The sequence below is a fragment of the Lissotriton vulgaris genome, chromosome 4_1 (genome assembly GCF_964263255.1).
Source record: "Lissotriton vulgaris chromosome 4_1, aLisVul1.2, whole genome shotgun sequence".
Taxonomy (NCBI): domain Eukaryota; kingdom Metazoa; phylum Chordata; class Amphibia; order Caudata; family Salamandridae; genus Lissotriton; species Lissotriton vulgaris.
Window position 1 is genome coordinate 2,093,011,895 of NC_141691.1, and position 23,459 is coordinate 2,093,035,353.

The following is a 23,459-nucleotide window of genomic DNA, read 5'->3' on the forward strand; positions in this document are numbered from 1 at the left end:
CATTTTTTGCAAATTACTAATACTATTGAGAATTCCCTGGTAGTAAGAAATAGAAATTCTAAGAGAAATAAAACTGCGTGGTTTGATAAGCACTGCGCCCAGTCATTAAAAAAGCTAAAAACAGCGCTTGATGTTAAGCCGAGAGATAAAGATAAAATCCGAGAAGAGCGACTTAACTATAAAATTGCCTTAGCATCTAGAAAATAAGAGTTGCAAAATGAAGTATGGCTGAAATTGGACATGGCTGCAGAAACAAAAGACCACAAACTATTCTGGGAAACTGTAAATGGTCCTTTTTTAAAGAACGATAATATCCCTGAAATTAGTTCGCATGTTAGCTGACACGCATGGATTGTCCACTTTACTGGGATTTTTTATTCTGATTTTAATCCAGATGGCTCCATTTTAAGTGTTGATACAGTACCATGCCCTAACTGGCAGAAAATGCAGTTATTTTTAATTTTAAATGAAGTTACAGAGGCAATTAAAAATAGTAAGGGTGGCAAAGCACCTGGGCCTGATGGGGTGCCCATGGACTTTTATAAACATGAAATGACTCTATGGGCACCAATATTAACACGTTATTTTAACGCGGCCGTAGAAGATAGTTTACCTATAACATGGGGGCAGTCAATTATTGTGCCGCTTTATAAAAAAAGGGTCCAGGTCTGAAGCACGAAACTATCGCCCCATTTCACTCTTGGACTCGACAGTTAAAATCCTTAGTCGTGTCCTATTAGTGAGATTGGAAGCCTGGGCCGAGGAAAATGAAATCTTATCCCCAGTGCAGTATGGGTTCCGCAAGGGGATGAGAACAATGGAGCAGTGCGTGAACCTGGAACTAATAGTCAGCAAGTACACTAAAGCTAAAGACGGTAATCTTTTCTTGTGCTTTGCTGACTTGAGTTCAGCATTTGATCTGGTGGAACACGCACTGCTCTGGCCTATCCTGCTGGCAATTGGTGCCCCTGTTGAAATTATCCATCTCCTTGCCAGGCTGTATGACACCCTGTCCAGCAAAGTTAGATTTGGAACAGATGGAGAGTGCACCCCCTTTTTTAAAATCAAGAGAAGAATCCGACAAGGATGCGTACTTGCCCCACTCCTATTCTCCCTTTTTATAAATCAAGTAGATCAAATTTTAAGACAAACTAACGCAGATGCACCTATCATTAACGGTAATCCAATCCCAATCCTTTTATATGCGGACGACGCAGTCCTTCTTTCCAGGACACAAAACGGATTGCAACATCTGATCAATAGGTTCCACATATTTACCGAGAGTAGAAAGCTGAAAATAAATAAAGGAAAGACTGTCACAATGACATGTGGCAAGAAAACAAGAAAATGTAGGTCTTTTTTTTAGATGGGGAGAGACTGGAATCCGTCAGGAGTTTTTGTTACCTAGGCATCTCTTTCTCAGGAGATGGGAAATGGACTAGTGAACAAGAAAGTGTCCTTTTTAAAATGGCTAGGAACACAAGCTGCGTTTTTAGATTTGCTGCCAAATTAGGGGGGTCGTAGAATACATGAAATATTGACAAGATATAATTCAAGATGTATAACATCAGCCATATACAGGGCTGGTATATGGGGCTATAGTGCTAACTTGATTCAGCGTGAGGAAAACGTGTTTTTTAAACGATTAATTTGTGCCCCGGCTATGGCCTCAACTGAGATAGTACATAGGGAACTTGGCATGAATTATGTTAATGATCTAATTGCTTTACGACCCCTGTCCCTATGGCGCTCAATCTGGGCAAAGGAAGAGACATAATTTACTCAGGATGTAATTTCTGATTGTTTAAAGCTCGATTGCCGCTCAAATATCCCCTGGTTATGCCACATACAACACTGGTATAAGACACTGTACGGTTACAACATCTTTGAAGATTTAACAACGGGGTCCGTGTTGTCGAAGCGGGAGCTCAAAGTTTCATTCCTTAAACATACAGATAGGATTAGAACGGAAAGATATGTAAAACAAAGTACAATTAATCTATATCTGGAATATAACAACAATGAAGGCTTCCAAACTTACCTAACTATTGTTAGTACCAGTTCCAACCGTTTTGTATTAACACGTTTGCGGTTGGGAATTGTGCACCATCTTGTGGCATTTCCTACAATTAAGAAACCCGGTACATGTTTATGTCCCTGTGATGGCAAATCCAAACAGAGTATTTGTCACTTTTTGCTATTTTGCAACTTTTATACTCCTTTTAGAAAATGTTATCTAAAACCCATCTTTTTAAAATACAATATGCGTAGTACAAAAACAGCGATGCAATTGATGTTTAATTTAGAGACCCCAAATGTATGTTTATATGTGGCCACTTATATTTTAACTCAACCAATGATGCATTTTTATGACAGCTTAGCATCCTCTTTTTATATGTAGAAATCGAATATCTCCAACACTTATATCACTTATAGCACTTTATACTGCGAATTTGCACATGTCTTGTTACTGAAATGTAGTGAGAAACATTTCTAGAGCATCCGGTTTTGTGCTGCTAAATGTATACTGCACTTTAGGAAGGATGGTACAGTCATTTTGCACTTTATTATGCTAGTTTGCACATCTACTTCCAGACGTATGCACTAAATAGGCACCTTAAATACCAGACATGCGCTGCTATTGTATACTGTGTTCAGAAAGAACGGTATTGCCACTTTGCACTTTATCTTGCCACTTTGCACATGTACTAGTAGAAGTATGCTCCAATGTAAGTTGTACATATGTAAGGATGATTCAATTAATTTTGCACTTTAATATTGCTAAATTTGCACCTACATTAGTATACAAATGCACTAAAAAGCTCTTTAAAGACTGTCGGATATATGGTGTTAAATGTATACCGTATTCAAGTAATCATGGCATTTGGCAAACCAAAATTGATATAAATATATGCTGTTTTTATTTTATTTTATGCTGTTGCTATATGGTTGTATTCATACATACCGAATAAAGCATTTTGAAATTGAATATTAAAATACATCTTTTAGTAAGGTTTATTTTAATATCCTGTGTTTGCAAATACCACTTTTCGAAAGTAGGTATTTGCTTGCCTAAACATTTGAGCCTGCCTCTGCTGAGTTGTGTATTCCTTGACTGGGTTTGTGTGTGACAGGGCTGGGGAATTCCAGGAGACAGGCTGGGGCAGCCCAGTGGTGAATAGAGAGATCAGCATCCAGGTGGGAGGGAGGAGTGCCCCTGGAACCTGAATAGGGCTTGGCCTTCCCTCTACAATGCTGGCTCCACCCCCTGTGGCTTGTCTGGTGTCTCTGCCCTGCACTGTGAAACAAGAGAAGGAATCATGTCAACAGAGTGCTCCAGAGCTGTATCTTCCCTCCCCTGTGCTGGCGCCACCTCCTGTGGGGCGGCTGAAATCTCTGCCCTGCACAGTGAAAGGAAGAAGAGAGTCATGTCAACAAAGTGCTCAGGAACTGGTTTGAACTAGGCAGAGGCCTCTCTGCCTTCAGAGAACAAAGGATTTTGGGATATAAATCTTGGGACCCAGTCCCAAGGACTTTAGATCACTTCTGGAACAAGAAAACGTTCTGCCAAGGAGAAGAACCAAGCAAGCTGCAGGAGCTGGACTGCCCCTCTGCCAGTGTGCTGTTTGCTGGGTTGGCCTGCAGTGGTTGCTTCATTGCCAAGGGAAAGGAGAAGGAACTTTTAAGGACTTTCATTTATCTACAGAATATTCTCCAAGGGCTTGAACTGTGCTTGCCTCCTGCTGGTCCCAGGGCCAAAAGACTTCACCTCCAGCTCCCTCCTGAATTTCCTTCCTGGGAATTCTGACTCCAGTTACTTGCATGTTGCTGGGAGCTGAAAGTGTGACGCATCGAGAAGAACTGTGTCGCCGCCGCAGCTGAAATCATCGCAACGCCGGAGAAACGAGCCTTCACCGCATCTCCCTGGAAGCGTGTGTTCATCGAATATGCCTGCTGTCACATCACCGGAGAAGTGTGACGCCATCGAGAGAGTCGCCATCACATCATCGGAGAAGCGTGTCGCAGGACCTGTCGCGGCTCCAAAGTACAGAGTCGTCGCAAGGCTGCCAGGGCGTCATCGCATCGGCATTGCCTCGCCGCATCAAGGGCACCATCTTCTCGCATCACAACCGGATCATCGCATTGCATCGCATCAAGGCACCAACTTGCGTACCGCAACGGGTCCGCAGGCCGAGAATCTCTGCATCACCTCCGGACCGGTAAGGCTCACGACGAGTCCCCTAATCTGCGCAAGCAATGAGGAAGGACGCAACCGTTTCCCTGGGTCACAGAACCGACGCATCTCCCCTTCTGCGAGCCTTTCTGTTTACTTTGCGTTACGCATCCAGGTACTTTGTTGAGAACTTTGTCGCATTTATCATCAACTTGAACTAAGCAACTTGAATCATCTTTTAAGTAACCTTAAGTGTAGTATTGTGGATTTTTGTCATTTGTGGTCTTGTGTTTAAGTTTATATAAAGAATACTTATTTTTATAAAACCTGTGTTGTGTCCATCTATAGTGTTTTCACTGTATTACTGTGTATATTCACAAATGCTTAATACACTGCCTCTGAGATAAGGCTGTCTGCTCGTGCCAAGCTACCAAGGGGGTGAGCAGGGGTTATTAAGGAGTGTAATCCCCTTATCCTAACTTAGAAGTAAGGGACCCCATTTGCACAAAGGTGAATTCCATTGCCAACTGGAGACCCCCAGATCTAACATTTGGTGGTCAGCGGTGAGGATTTGGACCTTGCATTTGTGTTTCATATACAGTGATTGGTGTACACTACTAGTGAGTGGAGACCAAACGTGACCACATACTTTTTATTTTTTTCCTTGGAACTGTTATTTTTTCTGGGCTCCCAATTCTTACTACTATGAGTAAAGCAGCATCTGTACCATCTATGGATCTTGATTTTGAGGAAGAGAGGTTGGAAACCAACACTGCGAAACAGCTCAAATATCTCTTCAGGAAACACTATCTTGGACCCCTCGCAATTAGGGTTCCGTCCAGGTTTCAGTACAGAGACTGCCCTATTAGCCGTGACGGACTCCCTGAGGATAACTATAGATGCAGGGGGATCAGCTATACTGATTATTCTTGACCTCTCCACGGCCTTTGATACCATTTCCCACCTAAGGCTCACAGAGAGGTTAATTTCCTGTGGCATTCAGGGAATAGCCCTTAAATGGATTTAGCACTTTCTGGCTGATAGATCTCAAACACTCATCTTGGGCCCTTTTCATTCTGATAAAATACTACTGAACAAGGGTGTTCCTCAGGGCTCCTGCCTTAGACCAACCCTTTTCAACATTTATATGGCTCCTTTGGCTAAGGCAGTAGAAGCCCTGGGTTTTGAAACAATTTCATACACTGACAACACCCAGCTGTTGTTCACCATCGGCCCTAATCCCGAATCTGATAAGCTCCATTTTTCCAAGGGTATATTGGCGATATCCAACTGGATGACTAACAACTGCCTCCAGTTGAACCCTGGAAAAACGGAAATCCTGTTACTGGGAAATAACTCATTTTTTACTTTGCTTGCCACCATACCGGAAGACCCAGCCCTGAACCTGACCTGACTTGAGGGGTCGGCGGAGCCGCGAGGCAAACGGCGGCGGCTGCTCCAGGAGGCATTTACAAATTGCAGAGCAAGTGCACCGGGAGACTCCCAGCCCCGCAGGACCACAACCTCCAGCAGCCTCTGGGGCGGCGCGTTCGTGACGCGCAGAGAGCGCCCGGAGGCGCCACTTAAGGACAGTCCGCCCTCTCGCCCCGCGAGTCGCGCGCGGGAGCGCCCGGGCTAAGCCTGGGACAAGGGCGGGACAGTCTGTGACAGTCCAGGACTGGCCGGCACTGGACTGGGCCAAGGACTCTGCTCAACTCTTTACTTGTGAGTCTCCACTTTTATTAAGTATTTTCACGTATTATCTGATTAACTTTGGATAAAGAGTTATCCCTATTGATATATCCAAGGGTCATAACTTTGGTAACATAGAGAAACATCTTTCAACAATGTCAAAACCTAAAACACCATACAATTGACAATTATCTCGTCCAAGTGGTCGCAAAAATAAATCACGATAGGAGATCTTCCCTGGGCCTGAGCTTAAGCTCCCAAACACCATCATTAGAAATTATGCCCCTTGTTACACCTGACCTTAACACTAGTAGGGAGGCACTCCATCAGCCATCCCAGGAGAATAGCTCTCTAACACAGCTAGTAGCGGTCCTAGCTGAGGTAGATGCTGATGCTGATGCTATACCAGATGAAGAAATCATACTACTAGAAGACGAGCCCCCAGTACCGGTACCAGCCCCTAGAGGCACCAAGGGGGGAGACAAAAATCTGCCAAAGAGGGGTGGGCTCCGCTCAGGCAAAAAACGTCTTGACATCTCCCCAGGTAAAAAGAGAAGTGAAGATGAAAGGGGTAGTACTGAAGGGAAGGTAACACTGGACGAGGATCAATTCAAGAGGCTGGTAAGCGCCCTAGAAACCAAAATTAAGAATATAACTAAACCCCTCCTGACTAAAATTGACTACCTAACCGAAGAGGTAACTAGACTAGGGGGGCTCCTGGAAATAGCTACTCAGGAAAAGGAAAATCCCCCTAGACTGGAGATCCTGAGAGTTGAGACGAAAGAAAGCCAGACACCCCACAGGCTAGAACCCTTGGTTAACATCCCCCTCACTTCTACGCTGGGTAATGCTCTTGGGGGGGGGACCCAGGAGGACTGGGTGAAAGCGGGGCTTCTGAAGGGTTGGGGAGAAGGGACAGATCTGAAGAAGGTAATATAGAAAAGGGCCCAGTAGAATTGATCGTTGAGGCATCACCACTTGTACTGGTCCTAGCCAATGTCCCCCATCTGGAACCTGGGCACATAGAGAATTCATCTTCCCTGATAAATAAATCACTCCACTGGCTTTCGCGTAATATGGCCTTTTCCCCGGGGGGTATGGATCAACTGGCCCAAGAGGTGGTAAAGGCTAGAAGAGTAGAGTGGATCGGGGGAAGTAACAAAAAATTTAGAGGGGACTGTATGATCTTACACTTCACCGATCCAGAGGTGTTGCCAAATGTCCTGGCTAATATATATCCCCCACAGCGTAGATCCACAGAGATAGTCCCACTGACTTTGGACTTCTTTTATGCAAGGACAGGGAATAAGCTTAATCCTTCTGTGCTTAGAACGAAATGGAACACGGTGGTACGGAGAGGAAAGCCCTCTGATGCCAAAAGTAGCTGGGGTATGCCCTTGGAGAACAGATTCTCAGGCCTATCAGGCCTAAACGAGTGTGATTGACTGCAGGAGAAGGAGAGTGCCTTGATGGACCGCACAGCCAGCATTCCATCTGAAGAAACTGTTATTGTAGAGAGGAGAGTACCCAAATTTATCCCCCTACTTGCCACCAAATCAGCAGAAGGGAGTAAACACTCCCGGGGTATGGTTTTGCATTGCCCAGCTAGGTACCTAGCCTCTGCTGCTAGCGGTCCCAATTATTGTAGGGCGTGTAGTCCTCCACTTAATTTGCAAAATCCTCCTTGTCGTCAAAATTTGTTTTCATCAGAAGAGAGGGTTGGCTTAGCTAATGAGGGCCTCCAACTTCTATCATGGAACCTGGCGGGAATTTTGAGCAAACTAGAGTCCCCAGAATGGGGGGAGTTCATTCAGCTCCATGATATAATCATGCTACAGTAAACCTGGTCAGTGCTCCCTGTTCATCGGCAAGGGTTTCTAAACTTTTTTATTCCCGCAAAAAAGAACCCCAAGGGGCGCCCTTCAGGGGGGCTAATTATATGGGTACGGCAAACTCTGCAATGCACCATAAGAGTAAGGCCTGTGAATAACTGCGACATACTGGCAGTTGTGATTACTTGGGGGGATGGTTCTGAGATGGCCCTTTTTAATATTTATGCTAGGGGAGTTCCTGGGGGTAAAGGTTCTGATGTGGTAACAGCACTAGATAACAACATGGAAGCCCTGCCACAGCACATTACAATCATGGTGGGGGGTGATGTGAATACCACATTTGAACCTTTGGGTCCTGAAGATAGTGAACTATCCCAAGAAGAGGATGCCAAATGGGGAATACCGCAGCTAGACTTACCTCCGATAAAGAAGTGGTCTGAGGCAGCCGTTCAATTGACGAGTATGTGCTTAGCCAGGGGATTGAGGGCTGCAAATGGACGCACTCTTTCTGACCTACAAGGTGCTCCTACTTTTGACAACCTCAGGGCAAGTAGCAGGATTGATTACATCCTTGTAGATGTCAGAGTCTGGAACAGGGTTAGGGACATGTAGGTCACCCCTAGAGTGGAGAGTGACCATAACCCGTTGTGTTTGCTCTTCCAACTAAATCACGGGGTAACAGTGCCAGGCTTCGGTATGGGTTTCCTGACCCTAGACCTAATCTCCACTAACAATCTACGCCATATAAAGTGGGCTGCACTGCTAGGTAGGCCTGAAAAACTGCATGATTTAAAAGAGGTGGTGGCAAATGAAGTGAGTGGACTGCAGGACCGATGCAACGATACTGACTTCTATAAATTAATTGAAGAGGCACATCCCAAATTCTTCTTAAAGATTCAGGGGTTCTTTTTAAAGGAAGCCAAGCAGAAAAAGGGTATGTATCCTTTGAAAATGGCAGGATGGTATGACCAAGCCTGCAGAAGGGCGAGACAGAATCTAAGCGTGGTACTAAGAAGTAAAAATAGAGGAGAAGTCCTGAAGGCTAGGGACGAGTATAGAAAAGCCCAGACTAGGGCAAAACGATCGTGGGATGAAAGCCAGTGGCAGGAATTAAAGAATGCTTGTGCAGCCAAACAATGAAAAGAATTTTGGGCAATCATAAAATGGGATAGGGGCGGAATAGCTGAATGCCCAAAAACCACGTGGCAAAAGAATGCTGGGTTGACTTCTTTAAGCCGCAATATTCCTGTACAATGCCCCTTGAGTGCCAACCCACGCCGCCCATAGTATTTTATAAAGAGGACGTATTCACAAAAAATGACGTAAGTGTAGCACTGGACTGGTTGACAAGAGGGAGGGCGCCGGGCATTGATGGCATACCGGCCGACCTATTTATATCGGACCGGGACAATTGGTGCCTGTACTTTGCCTGGCTCGCAAACTCTATAGCACAAGGAGCAGCAATACAACCTCGTGGAAAGGCGCAGAGATCATTCCAGTCTATAAAAAGGGAGATAAGGCCTTACCATCTAATTACAGACCAATCAGCCTTATCGACGCAGCGCAAAAATTGATGGGTAGAATGATTCAAAATAAAATGCAAGACTGGATAGATGAATGTGGAGTCCTCTCGCCATACCAAGCTGTTTTTCGCCCCTTAACCAGCTCAATTGATCAGGTTTTCCACTTTCTAACCCTGTATTGGAAAAATGTCACCCTAGCAGTCTTTGTAGACTTAAAACAGGCATTTGATTTAGTCCCTAGGCAAAAACTTTGGAATGTGCTAGGTGAACTTGGAATTAGCCCTGAACTATTGTCACTAATAGTGCGTTTGCATGAGGGTAACTATGCCAAGATTAGATGCGGGACACAGGGTGAAGTCAATGATTCCTTCCCCGTAGAGCGTGGGGTGAGACAGGGATGTGTCCTGGCCCCCACCTTATTCTCCCTTTATATTAATGGAGTAGTGGACCATCTTAGGAAATCACCAACTGATGCCCCTATCCTAGATGGGGTGCGGGTCCCGGTACTCATGTTCGCGGATGATACCCTATTGATATCACAAACGCCTAGTGGGCTACAAAAGACAATTAACGCCTTTGGGGACTTTTGTAGGATTCGGGGCTTGGAAATAAATACTGCAAAAACCAAGTTCATGAATATGAACCCTGCTAAATCGTTTAAGGGGGCTATGTACTTTAATGGGGCAGTTCTAGAAGAGGTGGATGCCTTCACATATTTGGGTATTAACCTGCAGGGGAACATGCAGTGGAAATCGCATATTGTCTCCACGGTTCTAAAGTTCCATCAGTTGTCGGGGGCCATTGCTCTGAAGCATAAATCTTCATTGACAAAACCCATTCAACCTGTTATGGAGATTTATAGCATGAAAGTTCTTGGTGCATGTCTTTATGGAGCAGAACTATGGGGGTTCGCCAACATCAATGAGTTGACAGTTGCAGAGAATACATTTTTACGTAGGCTGATTGGCGTCCCGCAGAGTACCCCATCTATTCCTCTCCTCTACGATTTAGGGAGGAAAAAAAATCGAGGATCAGGCTCGGTTGCGCCCACTAATATTTTGGAGGCGCATAAGGACTACGCCTGAACTGGGCCACTACGCAGCTGCACTGATGGACATTGTCAACTCTGATCGGTTCCATAAGATCACGTGGTTAAAAGAAATCAGGAATCTATTAAACAAGCTGCATCTTGATCACTTATGGTCTATTACTGACCCTGCAGCTTTCCCCTCCAAGGTCTTGATAAAGAAAATGTACTGGGATATGATATTCAGCTCGGCTTTGTCATCTAACCAGCCTTCGGTGTTAACATCCCAGTATTTGGAACATAAATTAGTCCCAACCTGTGAACATTACTGGGACTTGATCACTAAACCATTGGACAGAAAGTTGTATTTTCAGTTCATGGTTGGCTGTCTACCGCTCAATGTATTTACATCAAAATGGTCTCCCGGTAATGTTAACACCTGTGCTCACTGCAAGGATCTTGTTGAGGACATTCCACATTTTCTGTTCGCCTGCCCCCTTTATGTGGCTCCAAGGCAAAGATGGTTAAAACCTGCATGTAGAAATCTAGGGACTAGAATACACCAAGAAGCGCTTAGAATCTTAAGAACAAATTGCTCCCCATGCCTCGCCATTGCACTAGCCAAATATTTGGGCTGGGCTTGGATTATACGCACCCGCACTTTATCTCAATGAATTGTGTCCAAAGATAGCAGAATGTTTTTAGATGATTTTTTACTCACTTTTTGTAACAGGTTTTCATTTCTAATGCGATTGTATATTTTAAAATATGTTTCCGACAGCACTTCATGTTTAATGAGTATTTTAATTGTTGTAAAATAGAATAGTATTTATTATGTATAGAGTAGGGTGAAAATGCTTTTATGACAATGCTGTCGAATAAAGCTTTGAAACGAAAACGAAAACGTTACTGGGAAATGCCTCTGCTGTTTGGTCTAATGATTGGTGGCCCTCCCAGCTGGGGGTGTCCCCTGTCCCCAAGCAGAGTGTTAAAAACCTGGGCATAAAGCTGGATCAATCACTTTCAATGCAGGACCATGTAGCAGCCACTACAAGCTACTGGTATTACAGTCTTCGATTACTTCGAAAAATCCTCCCTTACATACCCACTGCCTATCGTAGAACGCTGGTCCAAGCGATGGTGATCAGCCGTTTGGACTACGGAAATGCCTTACTGGCCGAGGTGGGAGTGGCATTACTAAAGAAGTTACAGGTCATCCAAAATAACGCTGCCAGAATGATCTTAAATATGCCTGCAAGCTCCCCTTCTCTACCCCTGTTAAAAGACGTGCATTGGCTACCGGTAATAAAAAGACCCATTTTTAAAATTTGCTGTCTGTCATTTAAAGCGCTCAATGGCCGGGGCCCGCTTTATATATAAAATAAATTAAAAAAATACATTCCAGGCCGTCACTTGAGATCTGGCTCTTTGCAGTTGCTCCAGATCCCTCGCATTCGTCTTAAACGTACAGGAGGCAAGGCCTTTTCCTTTCTGGTGCCTAAGTACTGGAATAGCCTGCCCAAGGCCCTGAGGGATATCTCATCATATGGAACCTTCAGGAAACATCTAAAGGCTTTCCTTTATTAGTATCATAGCTTAGTCCCCCGCTGCAAGTGATGTTCCTATAGGCAGCGCCGAGATGACCCAGGGTGATTTGCGCGCTATAAAAGAGTAAATAATATAACATAACATAACATAACATATAGTGAGCCTGAGGTTGCCGAGCCTGGGTTAGCCCATGTGCTGGTGGTACCCCAGCGCTTCAGAGCCTTCCTACTGGTTTTGGCTCATGATGTTCCTTTAGCTGGTAATCTGGGGCAGAACAAGACCTTTGAAAGCCTTGTCTCCCACTTTTATTGGCCCCAGATGCGGAAGAGTTCAGATACTCATTGTAGAACTTATCAAACTTGCCAGGCAAGTGGGAAAAGTGGAAGGAGGCACAAGGCCCCTCTCCAACCTTTCCTGTAGTCAGTAACCCCTTTGAACGAGTGGGCATTGACATTGTGGTGCCACTGGACCCCAACACAGCCATGGGCAAGAGGTTTATCCTGGTCTTCGTGAACCATGCTACCCGGTACCTAAAAGCCATTCCACTCAGGACAGTAACGGCCCCGATGGTGGGACGTGCACTGATGGGGATCTTCTCCGTGTGGGGTTCCCCAGAGAGGTTGTGTCTGACCGAAAATAAACTTCATTTCTAATTATATGAAGTCTCTGTGGAAGGAGTGTGGTGTTACCTACAAGTTTACCTCTCCTTACCACCCCCAAGGTATGGGCTGGTTGAAAGATTTAACCGGACCCTTAAGGGCATGATCATGGGTCTTGAAGAACCAATGAGGCGTAAGTGGGACGACCTCTTGCCATGCCTTCTGTTTGCTTACCGTGAGGTGCCACAAAAGTCTCTCGGGTTCAGCCTCTTTGAGCTTTTGTATGGTCACCCGGCAAGAGGAGCTTTAAGTCTGGTCAAGGAAGGCCGGGAGCAATCTCCCAGGAAACCTCCCCAGGATGTATATAGCTACATGCTGGCCTTTAGGAACCAGACTCAGCGTTTCAGGGATCTCGCTCAGGCAAATCTGGAAGCCAGCCAGGAAGAGATGAAGCGGTGGTACGATCAGAATTCCACTCTGATTGAGCTTCAGCCTGGACAGAAAGTTTGGGTCATGGACCCTGTGGAGCCTTGTGCGCTCCAAGACAGGTGGACCAGTCCATATGAGGTGGTGGAGCGCAAGAGTGATGCCACCTATCTGGTGAACTTGCGGTCTCTCAGGAACCCCTTGCTGGTCCTGCATGTTAACCGCCTGAAGCCCCACTTAGAGAGGTCCGAAGTGGGCATGCTCCTAGCGACAGATGATGGAATGGAGGAGGAGACTGAGCCTCTTCTTGACCTCCTGTCTGCAACAGAGCAAGATGTGTTAGTGGATGATGTCAGCCTCTCTGCCACACTGACCCCTGATCAGCAGCATGATTGTCGCCAACTGTTGGGGCAATTCTCTGATCTATTTTCCTTGGTCACTGGTGTCACAAAGTGGTGAGTCCATGATGTGGACACTGGAGACAGTCCTCCTGTGAAGCACAAGACTTACAGGGTGACTGACAAGGTTAGGGCTTACATTAAGGAGCAAATCTCCAAGATGTTTGCTTTAGGGGTCATTGAGTCCTCCAACAGTCCTTAGGCCAGCCCAGTGGTCTTGGTCCCAAAGGCCCCCTCGCCGGGTGCCACACCTCAACTTCGGCTCTGTGTGGACTACAGAGGGCTCAATGCAGTCACCAGGACTGATGCACACCCCATCCCCAGAGCTGATGAGCTCATTAATCGGTTAGGGGCTGCATGGTACCTCAGCACGTTTGATATGACGTCTGGGTACTGGCAGATCACCTTGACTGATGGGGCTAAGGAGAGGTCAGCATTCTCCACACCAGATGGGCACTACCAATTCCGGGTTATGCCCTTTGGGATGATTGATGCCCCTGAAAACTTTCAAGGGTTGGTCAACCAGGTGTTGGCTGGGCTTGAGGATTTCAGTGCAGTGTTCAGCACCAGTTGGGAAGAATACTTGCAGCACCTCTGGGAAGTGTTGTTGGCACTGCGAAAGGCAGGCCTCACGATCAAAGCAAGTAAGTGCCAGATCGGGCAGGGTTCTGTGGTGTACTTGGGTTACCAGGTAGAAAGCGGCCAGGTGACGCCCCTACAACCCAAGATTGATACCATCCTGGCATGGGAACCCCCAAAGACTCAAACACAGGTAAGAGCCTTTTTTAGGATTCACTGGGTACTACAGGAGGTTTGTCAAGTGGTATGGCAACATTGTTGGACCCTTGACTGAGCTGACTGCCAGGAAGCAGCCCAAGAAAGTGAACTGAACTGACACCTGTCAGAAGGCTTTTGATGCCCTGAAGACTGCCGTGTACACAGCACCCGTGCTTCAGGCGCCCAACTTCTCAAAATAATTCATTGTACAAACAGACGCTTCAGAGCATGGTGTGGGGGCTGGTCTATCACAGATTACTGAAGAGGGCTTTGACCAACCTGTGGCCTTCATCAGTAGGAGGTTACTTTCACGGGAACAGAGGTGGAGTGCAATTGAGCGTGAGGCATTTGCTGTGGTCTGGGCGCTGTGGGTGGGGGTGATGACGAGCTGTTTCAGTCTGAGGTTTGCGAGGTTGTCCAGTAGGGTGGAGGAGTTGGGGTTGCTGATGTTGTTGAGGTGGAAGTTGAGGTCCCCGATGAGTATGTTGTCCGAGGAGGCGATGGCATGGGGTGCGACGAGGTCGGCGATGGTAGTGGTGAATGCAGTTTGAGGTCTGGGGGGCCTGTATGAGAGCGTGCAGCGTGGTGTGGATCTGAGGCTGGTCTGTTTCTGGAAATGGAGGTGCTCGGTGGTGGTGGGGAGTCGCTCGTAGTCGGAGGGAGCTCTTGCGTGCGATGGTGAGTTCTCCTTCTGGGAGGTCGGGTGGCATTTCTTCTGGATCTTGTATCCATCAGGGATGGCGGTGACGATGTCGGGTGGAGGAGGCGGTGGTCCAGGTTTCTGTGAAGAAGGTGACGTCTGGCGAGAGGGTGTCGAGGAGGTCCCAGATCTCTACGTCATGTCTGTGCAGGGAGTGGCGCATGTTGAGGAGGATGCATTTCAGGGCTTTAGCAAATATATGGATGTACAAATATGTACCTGTGTACCTACACCTACAATGTGATTCATTTGTGCGTTCAGTAAATGTACATACAGAAAAGGTCAGCAGGCCACGTACAATTCATATCCTAGGAGCATAGAAGAACAGACAATAGCTGGGGTATGCTGAGCTGCTCGTTCCCTGGGAGACAGGAGTGGGAGAGGGTGGGGTGTGCCCCACCGGAGACCGGAGTTCAGCCACAAACAGCAGGCTTTCCAAATTCACAGCCGCTCTCTGCCCCCCTCTCCATCCCAGTCACAATGGCCCCCGTCCTTCTTGCACATCAGTGGCAGGCGATGGTGGGCGTCTCTGCTGTGTCACAAGCCAGTGTGTGTGGTGCCCTGTGCCACGTACAGGCAGTGTGGTATAGCGCCTAGAATCAGAACCTCCTGCGCACTTCAGTTCTAGAACATAATGCTCTGGTGTCAAAGCACTGGGTGAATTGCACCAGCGCCTTCCCCCTGTGTGGGCGATCTGGCCGAGCAGCGCGTGCTAATGGTTACAATGCAAAATCCCCAAACTGCTGAAATTAACCAGTGATGATTCACTACATTAACCATATCCAGTGTGTCTGTCCAGCAGAGTTTAGGACGTCCACATATTTTATAACTCATGCCATCTTTAATGTCATTGCACGCTACATCATTGATGCCACCGTCACTGGCATACAGTACTGACATGATGCAGTGCTTAATTTGAGGCGGTGTTTCCCCGTGAGGGCCACCGGCACTCATTTTTCTTCAACAAACTTTACTTTCGAGGAAGAGACGGAAAAACACAAAAGGTGCGAAGAAGGGGGAAGAGGGACGGAAAATTGTGATAAATGGGTGAGCCAGGGGTGAAAAGAGCCTGCAAGGTTCGATAACAGGGTTAGGGAGTGGCAGGACAAAGGGGCATGGGGTGGAAGCAAGAGTAAGCAGACTTCGTGTTTGGCACCGCAGCCTTTGGCAGCACCCGCCATTGGGCAACGGAACTAAACGTTGCGTCTGACACCTTGTTTTTTTTTTTTACAAAAGAAGCATAGGAGGCTTCCTACCTTGGGGTCCCCGGCGGCCTCTGTTCGAGGGTCGAGAGCGCTGTGTAGGATGCTGCACACCGGGCAGGGGAGTTTCAGGTCCGCCTTCCGGGCGCTTTTCAGCAGCTCCTGGTGCTCCTGGCACAGGGGCTGACTCCTGAGTGTCTCTGGCTGCACAGGGCGCTGTCTCGGCTGCTCTACCATGTGCTGCTGCTCCCCACGCAGATGATGCCCTCTGGGTCTCTCTGGCCTCACAGGGCTCGGTCTCACCTGCTCTACCTTGTTCTGCGGCTCCCGGTGCTCCTCACACTGATTCTGCTCCCCGGGTCTCTCTGGCCGCACAGGGAGCTGTCTCACCTGCTGTAACTTCCTCAGCAGCTCGCTGTTGGGTGAGAGATCACCCCGGGCACATAATACTCTGCACTTTGGGCAGGGGGCGCGGGGCCCCTCTCCCTTCCAGCGCTCAGTGATGCAGGGGCGGCAGAAGTTGTCTTGACACTCCGTGGTCACAGGATCTTTATAAAACCCTTGGCAGAGGGAGCAGGTGGCTTCATCCTTCAGACGCTGCACAGGGCTCGTAGCCGCCATGTTACCAGCAGGAGCACAAGAGAGAAGTGAGGGATCACTGAGCACAGGAGGGAAGTGAAGGATCACTGAGGACAAGAGGAAAGGGAGGGGTCACTGAGCACAGGAGTGAAGGGAGGGATCACTGAGCACAAGAGGGAAGTGAGGGATCACTGAGCACAAGAGGGAAGGGAGGGGTCACTGAGGACAAGAGGAAAGGGAGGGGTCACTGAGCACAGGAGTGAAGGGAGGGATCACTGAGCACAAGAGGGAAGGGAGGGGTCACTGAGCACAAGAGGGAAGGGAGGGATCACTGAGCACAAGAGGGAAGGAAGGGGTCACTGAGCACAAGAGGGAAGGGAGGGGTCACTGAGCACAAGAGGGAAGGGAGGGGTCACTGAGCACAAGAGGGAAGGGAGGGGTCACTGAGCACAAGAGGGAAGGGAGGGGTCACTGAGCACAAGAGGGAAGTGAAGGATCACTGAGGACAAGAGGGAAGGGAGGGATCACTGTGCACAAGAGGGAAGGGAGGGGTCACTGAGCACAAGAGGGAAGGGAGGGGTCACTGAGCACAAGAGGGAAGGGAGGGGTCACTGAGCACAAGAGGGAAGTGAGGGATCACTGAGCACAAGAGGGAAGGGAGGGATCACTGAGGACAAGAGGAAAGGGAGGGGTCACTGAGCACAAGAGGGAAGTGAAGGATCACTGAGCACAAGAGGGAAGGGAGGGGTCACTGAGCACAAGAGGGAAGGGAGGGGTCACTGAGGACAAGAGGAAAGGGAGGGGTCACTGAGCACAGGAGTGAAGGGAGGGATCACTGAGCACAAGAGGGAAGGGAGGGGTCACTGAGCACAAGAGGGAAGGGAGGGATCACTGAGCACAAGAGGGAAGGAAGGGGTCACTGAGCACAAGAGGGAAGGGAGGGGTCACTGAGCACAAGAGGGAAGGGAGGGGTCACTGAGCACAAGAGGGAAGGGAGGGGTCACTGAGCACAAGAGGGAAGGGAGGGGTCACTGAGCACAAGAGGGAAGTGAAGGATCACTGAGGACAAGAGGGAAGGGAGGGATCACTGTGCACAAGAGGGAAGGGAGGGGTCACTGAGCACAAGAGGGAAGGGAGGGGTCACTGAGCACAAGAGGGAAGGGAGGGATCACTGAGCACAAGAGGGAAGTGAGGGATCACTGAGCACAAGAGGGAAGGGAGGGATCACTGAGGACAAGAGGAAAGGGAGGGGTCACTGAGCACAAGAGGGAAGTGAAGGATCACTGAGGACAAGAGGAAAGGGAGGGGTCACTGAGCACAGGAGTGAAGGGAGGGATCACTGAGCACAAGAGGGAAGGGAGGGGTCACTGAGCACAAGAGGGAAGGAAGGGGTCACTGAGCACAAGAGGGAAGGGAGGGATCACTGAGGACAAGAGGAAAGGGAGGGGTCACTGAGCACAGGAGTGAAGGGAGGGATCACTGAGCACAAGAGGGAAGTGAGGGATCACTGAGCACAAGAGGGAAGGGAGGGGTCACTGAGGACAAGAGGAAAGGGAGGGGTCACTGAGCACAAGAGGGAAGTGAAGGATCACTGAGGACAAGAGGAAAGGGAGGGGTCACTGAGCACAAGAGGGAAGTGAGGGATCACTGAGCACAAGAGGGAAGGGAGGGGTCACTGAGGACAAGAGGAAAGGGAGGGGTCACTGAGCACAGGAGTGAAGGGAGGGATCACTGAGCACAAGAGGGAAGGGAGGGGTCACTGAGCACAAGAGGGAAGTGAGGGATCACTGAGCACAAGAGGGAAGGGAGGGATCACTGAGCACAAGAGGGAAGGAAGGGGTCACTGAGCACAAGAGGGAAGGGAGGGGTCACTGAGCACAAGAGGGAAGGGAGGGGTCACTGAGCACAAGAGGGAAGGAAGGGGTCACTGAGCACAAGAGGGAAGGGAGGGGTCACTGAGCACAGGAGTGAAGGGAGGGATCACTGAGCACAAGAGGGAAGGGAGGGATCACTGAGCACAAGAGGGAAGTGAGGGATCACTGAGCACAAGAGGGAAGGGAGGGGTCACTGAGGACAAGAGGAAAGGGAGGGGTCACTGAGCACAAGAGGGAAGTGAAGGATCACTGAGGACAAGAGGAAAGGGAGGGGTCACTGAGCACAGGAGTGAAGGGAGGGATCACTGAGCACAAGAGGGAAGGGAGGGGTCACTGAGCACAAGAGGGAAGTGAAGGATCACTGAGGACAAGAGGAAAGGGAGGGGTCACTGAGCACAGGAGTGAAGGGAGGGATCACTGAGCACAAGAGGGAAGGGAGGGATCACTGAGCACAAGAGGGAAGTGAGGGATCACTGAGCACAAGAGGGAAGGGAGGGGTCACTGAGGACAAGAGGAAAGGGAGGGGTCACTGAGCACAGGAGTGAAGGGAGGGATCACTGAGCACAAGAGGGAAGGGAGGGGTCACTGAGCACAAGAGGGAAGGGAGGGATCACTGAGCACAAGAGGGAAGGAAGGGGTCACTGAGCACAAGAGGGAAGGGAGGGGTCACTGAGCACAAGAGGGAAGGGAGGGGTCACTGAGCACAAGAGGGAAGTGAAGGATCACTGAGGACAAGAGGGAAGGGAGGGGTCACTGAGCACAGGAGTGAAGGGAGGGATCACTGAGCACAAGAGGGAAGGGAGGGATCACTGAGCACAAGAGGGAAGTGAGGGATCACTGAGCACAAGAGGGAAGGGAGGGATCACTGAGGACAAGAGGAAAGGGAGGGGTCACTGAGCACAAGAGGGAAGTGAAGGATCACTGAGGACAAGAGGAAAGGGAGGGGTCACTGAGCACAGGAGTGAAGGGAGGGATCACTGAGCACAAGAGGGAAGGGAGGGGTCACTGAGCACAAGAGGGAAGTGAAGGATCACTGAGGACAAGAGGAAAGGGAGGGGTCACTGAGCACAGGAGTGAAGGGAGGGATCACTGAGCACAAGAGGGAAGGGAGGGATCACTGAGCACAAGAGGGAAGTGAGGGATCACTGAGCACAAGAGGGAAGGGAGGGGTCACTGAGGACAAGAGGAAAGGGAGGGGTCACTGAGCACAAGAGGGAAGTGAAGGATCACTGAGGACAAGAGGAAAGGGAGGGGTCACTGAGCACAAGAGGGAAGTGAGGGATCACTGAGCACAAGAGGGAAGGGAGGGGTCACTGAGGACAAGAGGAAAGGGAGGGGTCACTGAGCACAGGAGTGAAGGGAGGGATCACTGAGCACAAGAGGGAAGGGAGGGGTCACTGAGCACAAGAGGGAAGTGAGGGATCACTGAGCACAAGAGGGAAGGGAGGGATCACTGAGCACAAGAGGGAAGGAAGGGGTCACTGAGCACAAGAGGGAAGGGAGGGGTCACTGAGCACAAGAGGGAAGGGAGGGGTCACTGAGCACAAGAGGGAAGGAAGGGGTCACTGAGCACAAGAGGGAAGGGAGGGGTCACTGAGCACAGGAGTGAAGGGAGGGATCACTGAGCACAAGAGGGAAGGGAGGGATCACTGAGCACAAGAGGGAAGTGAGGGATCACTGAGCACAAGAGGGAAGGGAGGGGTCACTGAGGACAAGAGGAAAGGGAGGGGTCACTGAGCACAAGAGGGAAGTGAAGGATCACTGAGGACAAGAGGAAAGGGAGGGGTCACTGAGCACAGGAGTGAAGGGAGGGATCACTGAGCACAAGAGGGAAGGGAGGGGTCACTGAGCACAAGAGGGAAGTGAAGGATCACTGAGGACAAGAGGAAAGGGAGGGGTCACTGAGCACAGGAGTGAAGGGAGGGATCACTGAGCACAAGAGGGAAGGGAGGGATCACTGAGCACAAGAGGGAAGTGAGGGATCACTGAGCACAAGAGGGAAGGGAGGGGTCACTGAGGACAAGAGGAAAGGGAGGGGTCACTGAGCACAGGAGTGAAGGGAGGGATCACTGAGCACAAGAGGGAAGGGAGGGGTCACTGAGCACAAGAGGGAAGTGAGGGATCACTGAGCACAAGAGGGAAGGGAGGGATCACTGAGCACAAGAGGGAAGGAAGGGGTCACTGAGCACAAGAGGGAAGGGAGGGGTCACTGAGCACAAGAGGGAAGGGAGGGGTCACTGAGCACAAGAGGGAAGTGAAGGATCACTGAGGACAAGAGGGAAGGGAGGGGTCACTGAGCACAAGAGGGAAGTGAGCGCTCACTTTCTTGAAGCACTCCTCAGGCTGTGAGTGTGAACTCTGCTCTCACGAGAGCTGGTCCTGCTGCATTCCAGCCTCTGCACGTGCAGGGTCACGCCCTCCACACGTGCACAGAACCTCTGAAAACTGCTCACTCAGAGCAGTAAACCTTTTGGGGCGGATTAAACACTGCTCAGCATCCAATTCTATCACAGTGGCACACAACATCTTCAAGCGCCTAGATGCACCAGTTCATTTCACACAATAACTTCTGCGAAGGTTCTCTTTCAAGCTACAGACTGACTCCTTTTGACTACGTATATATTGATGCATACTTAAATAGTGTTGGCATTACCAAGGGTGAAGTAACAGATGGTTTAAGATTAACAAATAATTCTATAATTACAAAAGTCAAGAATACAACATGGTGGATCATTACATAAAACAGAAGGTACAAGAGGTATACACAGCAGTGAAAAGGCTGCGGTACCCTAACTGCCTGTCCCAAGAGGTGATTACAGCGTCTTTTATGAAATATTATTGAAAGAGAAGGGGTTTCAGGTCCATTTTAAAAGTCGCCAGGGAGGTAGTTGTGTGTAGATTGGAGGTAGTGAGTTTCACATTCAGGTTGCACTAACCGAGAAGGATTGGGCCATCAGTTGTTCATTTTTAAAGGCAAGGGTTCCAGCAGCATTGCTTTGGCGTTTTGCTAAGGTCTCTGGAACCACCACATAGCTTGTGTTTGTCTGCCTGGTAACTGAGAGTGAATGTGTGCAGCCCTTTATGGGTGATGCAGGCAGTCTTGTGAATAACCCTGGCTTCAATTGACAACTACTGCATAGTAATACACATGGGGGTAATGTGGTCATTTACCTTTGCTCTGTAGAGTGTACAATCTATTTCAGGGGTGCAAGGTGGGTTTTGAGACCTATCAAGAGAAAGTTATGGTAGTCTATTCTGCAGAGAACCGGTGTTTGAGCAAAAGATTTCAGATCTTGCTCTGCCGTCTAACAGCAGTTGATAGCAGGCATTTTTGGCTGTGGTGAATGTGTAAACATTTAGTTTGAGCATTTTGTTTAGGTTGACTCCTAGCGATTCGGCACTGTCAACAATGGTGGGTTTACTGTTAGAGTTAGAGTTTAGGGTGGTGGCAAGATGCCAGATATCGTTTTGTGAGGATACATCGAGGGGTGGTCTACATATTGATGGTAAAAAAAATCCATGTCTTGTTCAGGAGGACAATTAGTCAAATTGAAAATCCCATTGGGCTTCTATATCAAGAGACGTCAAGCAAACCACACACATAGGTTTTCGTTCTCACTCAATATTTCATACTCAACCCCGATCACATCAAGATGCAACTCCTCACTATATGCTACTTTATATATATTAAAACATTCCTTTATTCGTATGTCCAATATAATCTAAAAATATGTTTTTATAAATATAAAACCCATATTAATACAAATCTCATAGGTCACAATAATGAAAATACATACAACAATTACACATACATCACTATGACTGCCTTTCTAATGAAGAGGAGGAGTTCTCCTCTACAATACAATGCAATACAACTTGTTACACAAACATGTTAACATAGACAGGGAGAGGACAATAGACCATTGCATGTGTCTTTTCAATCACCAACCTTTCTAGATAATTTGTTGTATCACAGAGTATCATTCAATTGTTAATATCTACTGCAGTGTTAATTATGCAACAACGTGTTTCAGTGGATTTCCCCTGTTCAAGGCCACCTTCTTCAGGATAGATACATTTCTCCCATAGTCTAATTAAAACAGATTTACCTATATAAAACATAAAAGACAAATAGGCCTAATCTTCCTACTTCCCGAGATATATATTGCTCGTGTATTTCTTTCCTAAATATTCAGTCTCAGCACCAGTGGTTCGAAAATCTCATTCTTTTTATATGTTCATAAGTTTATACTCCATTTTATGAGGCTGGCTTGGTATATGATGCGTACGTATGTAAGTGGGCACACTGCACCAATCCAGAGAACCCTCATGGTGATGTTAGTGGTCTTAGAAAACCTTAGAAAGCTCTCTAAGTGGTAGCTGTGGAAAACAGCCTTCAGGCTTAGTCCAAAAGGAGTGTAAAGCTGCGCTTTTTACTAGAGCATAATCTTAAAAGTATAGATTAGGTGAAAAAGAACCACACAGTGTATCTATAAAAATATGTATTTATTATAAGACACTCACTGACACATACAGACATCTCCTGACCAGAGATATATACATAGCACACAAAACTTTTTAATAGAAACAGGTAAGTAGCACAAATACACAGTGGTCACAAGGGGGAGACCAAACCATATACTAAAATAGTGGTATGCGAACCTCAACCGGAGTCAACGCTATACCCAGAAGACTTAGAAGGGCCAGGGACCAAAGGAACCACCGAGGTAAGTAACCAGGAGCGCCACGGATGCCGTGTACAGTGAAGGAAAACGTGCAAAAAGAACAATTGATGGTCCGAATGCAGAACAATGTCATACATTCACCCCAGTACAGAGATCTGGACGTATATCCATTGGTTTTTTGCTCAATATGCCATTCCAGGGGGCGCTAGGTGGCGCCAGACCAAGATGGCTGTACTGGTGTGAGGCTCCCGATCGACCGAGCACTTCTGCCTATCCTGATGGGATCCTGACCGTGAAAATTCGCTCCAGCACTGCCCCTTCACATCCGCCTGACCGTGCTGATCACGGCGGTACCTCACTTGCCCTGGGAATCCTATCCTGAGCTGGGTCGGCGGCCGGAGAAACCTGAGCGGGCCGCGGCGC

General features: G+C 48.2%; 1 protein-coding gene across 1 annotated transcript in view; it reads right to left on the reverse strand.

Annotated features, from left to right (window-relative positions):
- Positions 1-16,519, reverse strand: part of LOC147725108 (uncharacterized) — a 166,876-nt gene extending 150,357 nt beyond the window's left edge. The window contains exon 1 of the mRNA XM_086918172.1: positions 15,953-16,519. Coding sequence (XP_086774298.1) covers positions 15,953-16,519 — 567 coding nt within the window. The remainder of the gene's footprint in view (positions 1-15,952) is intronic.
- Between the last annotated feature and the right edge of the window lie 6,940 nt (positions 16,520-23,459).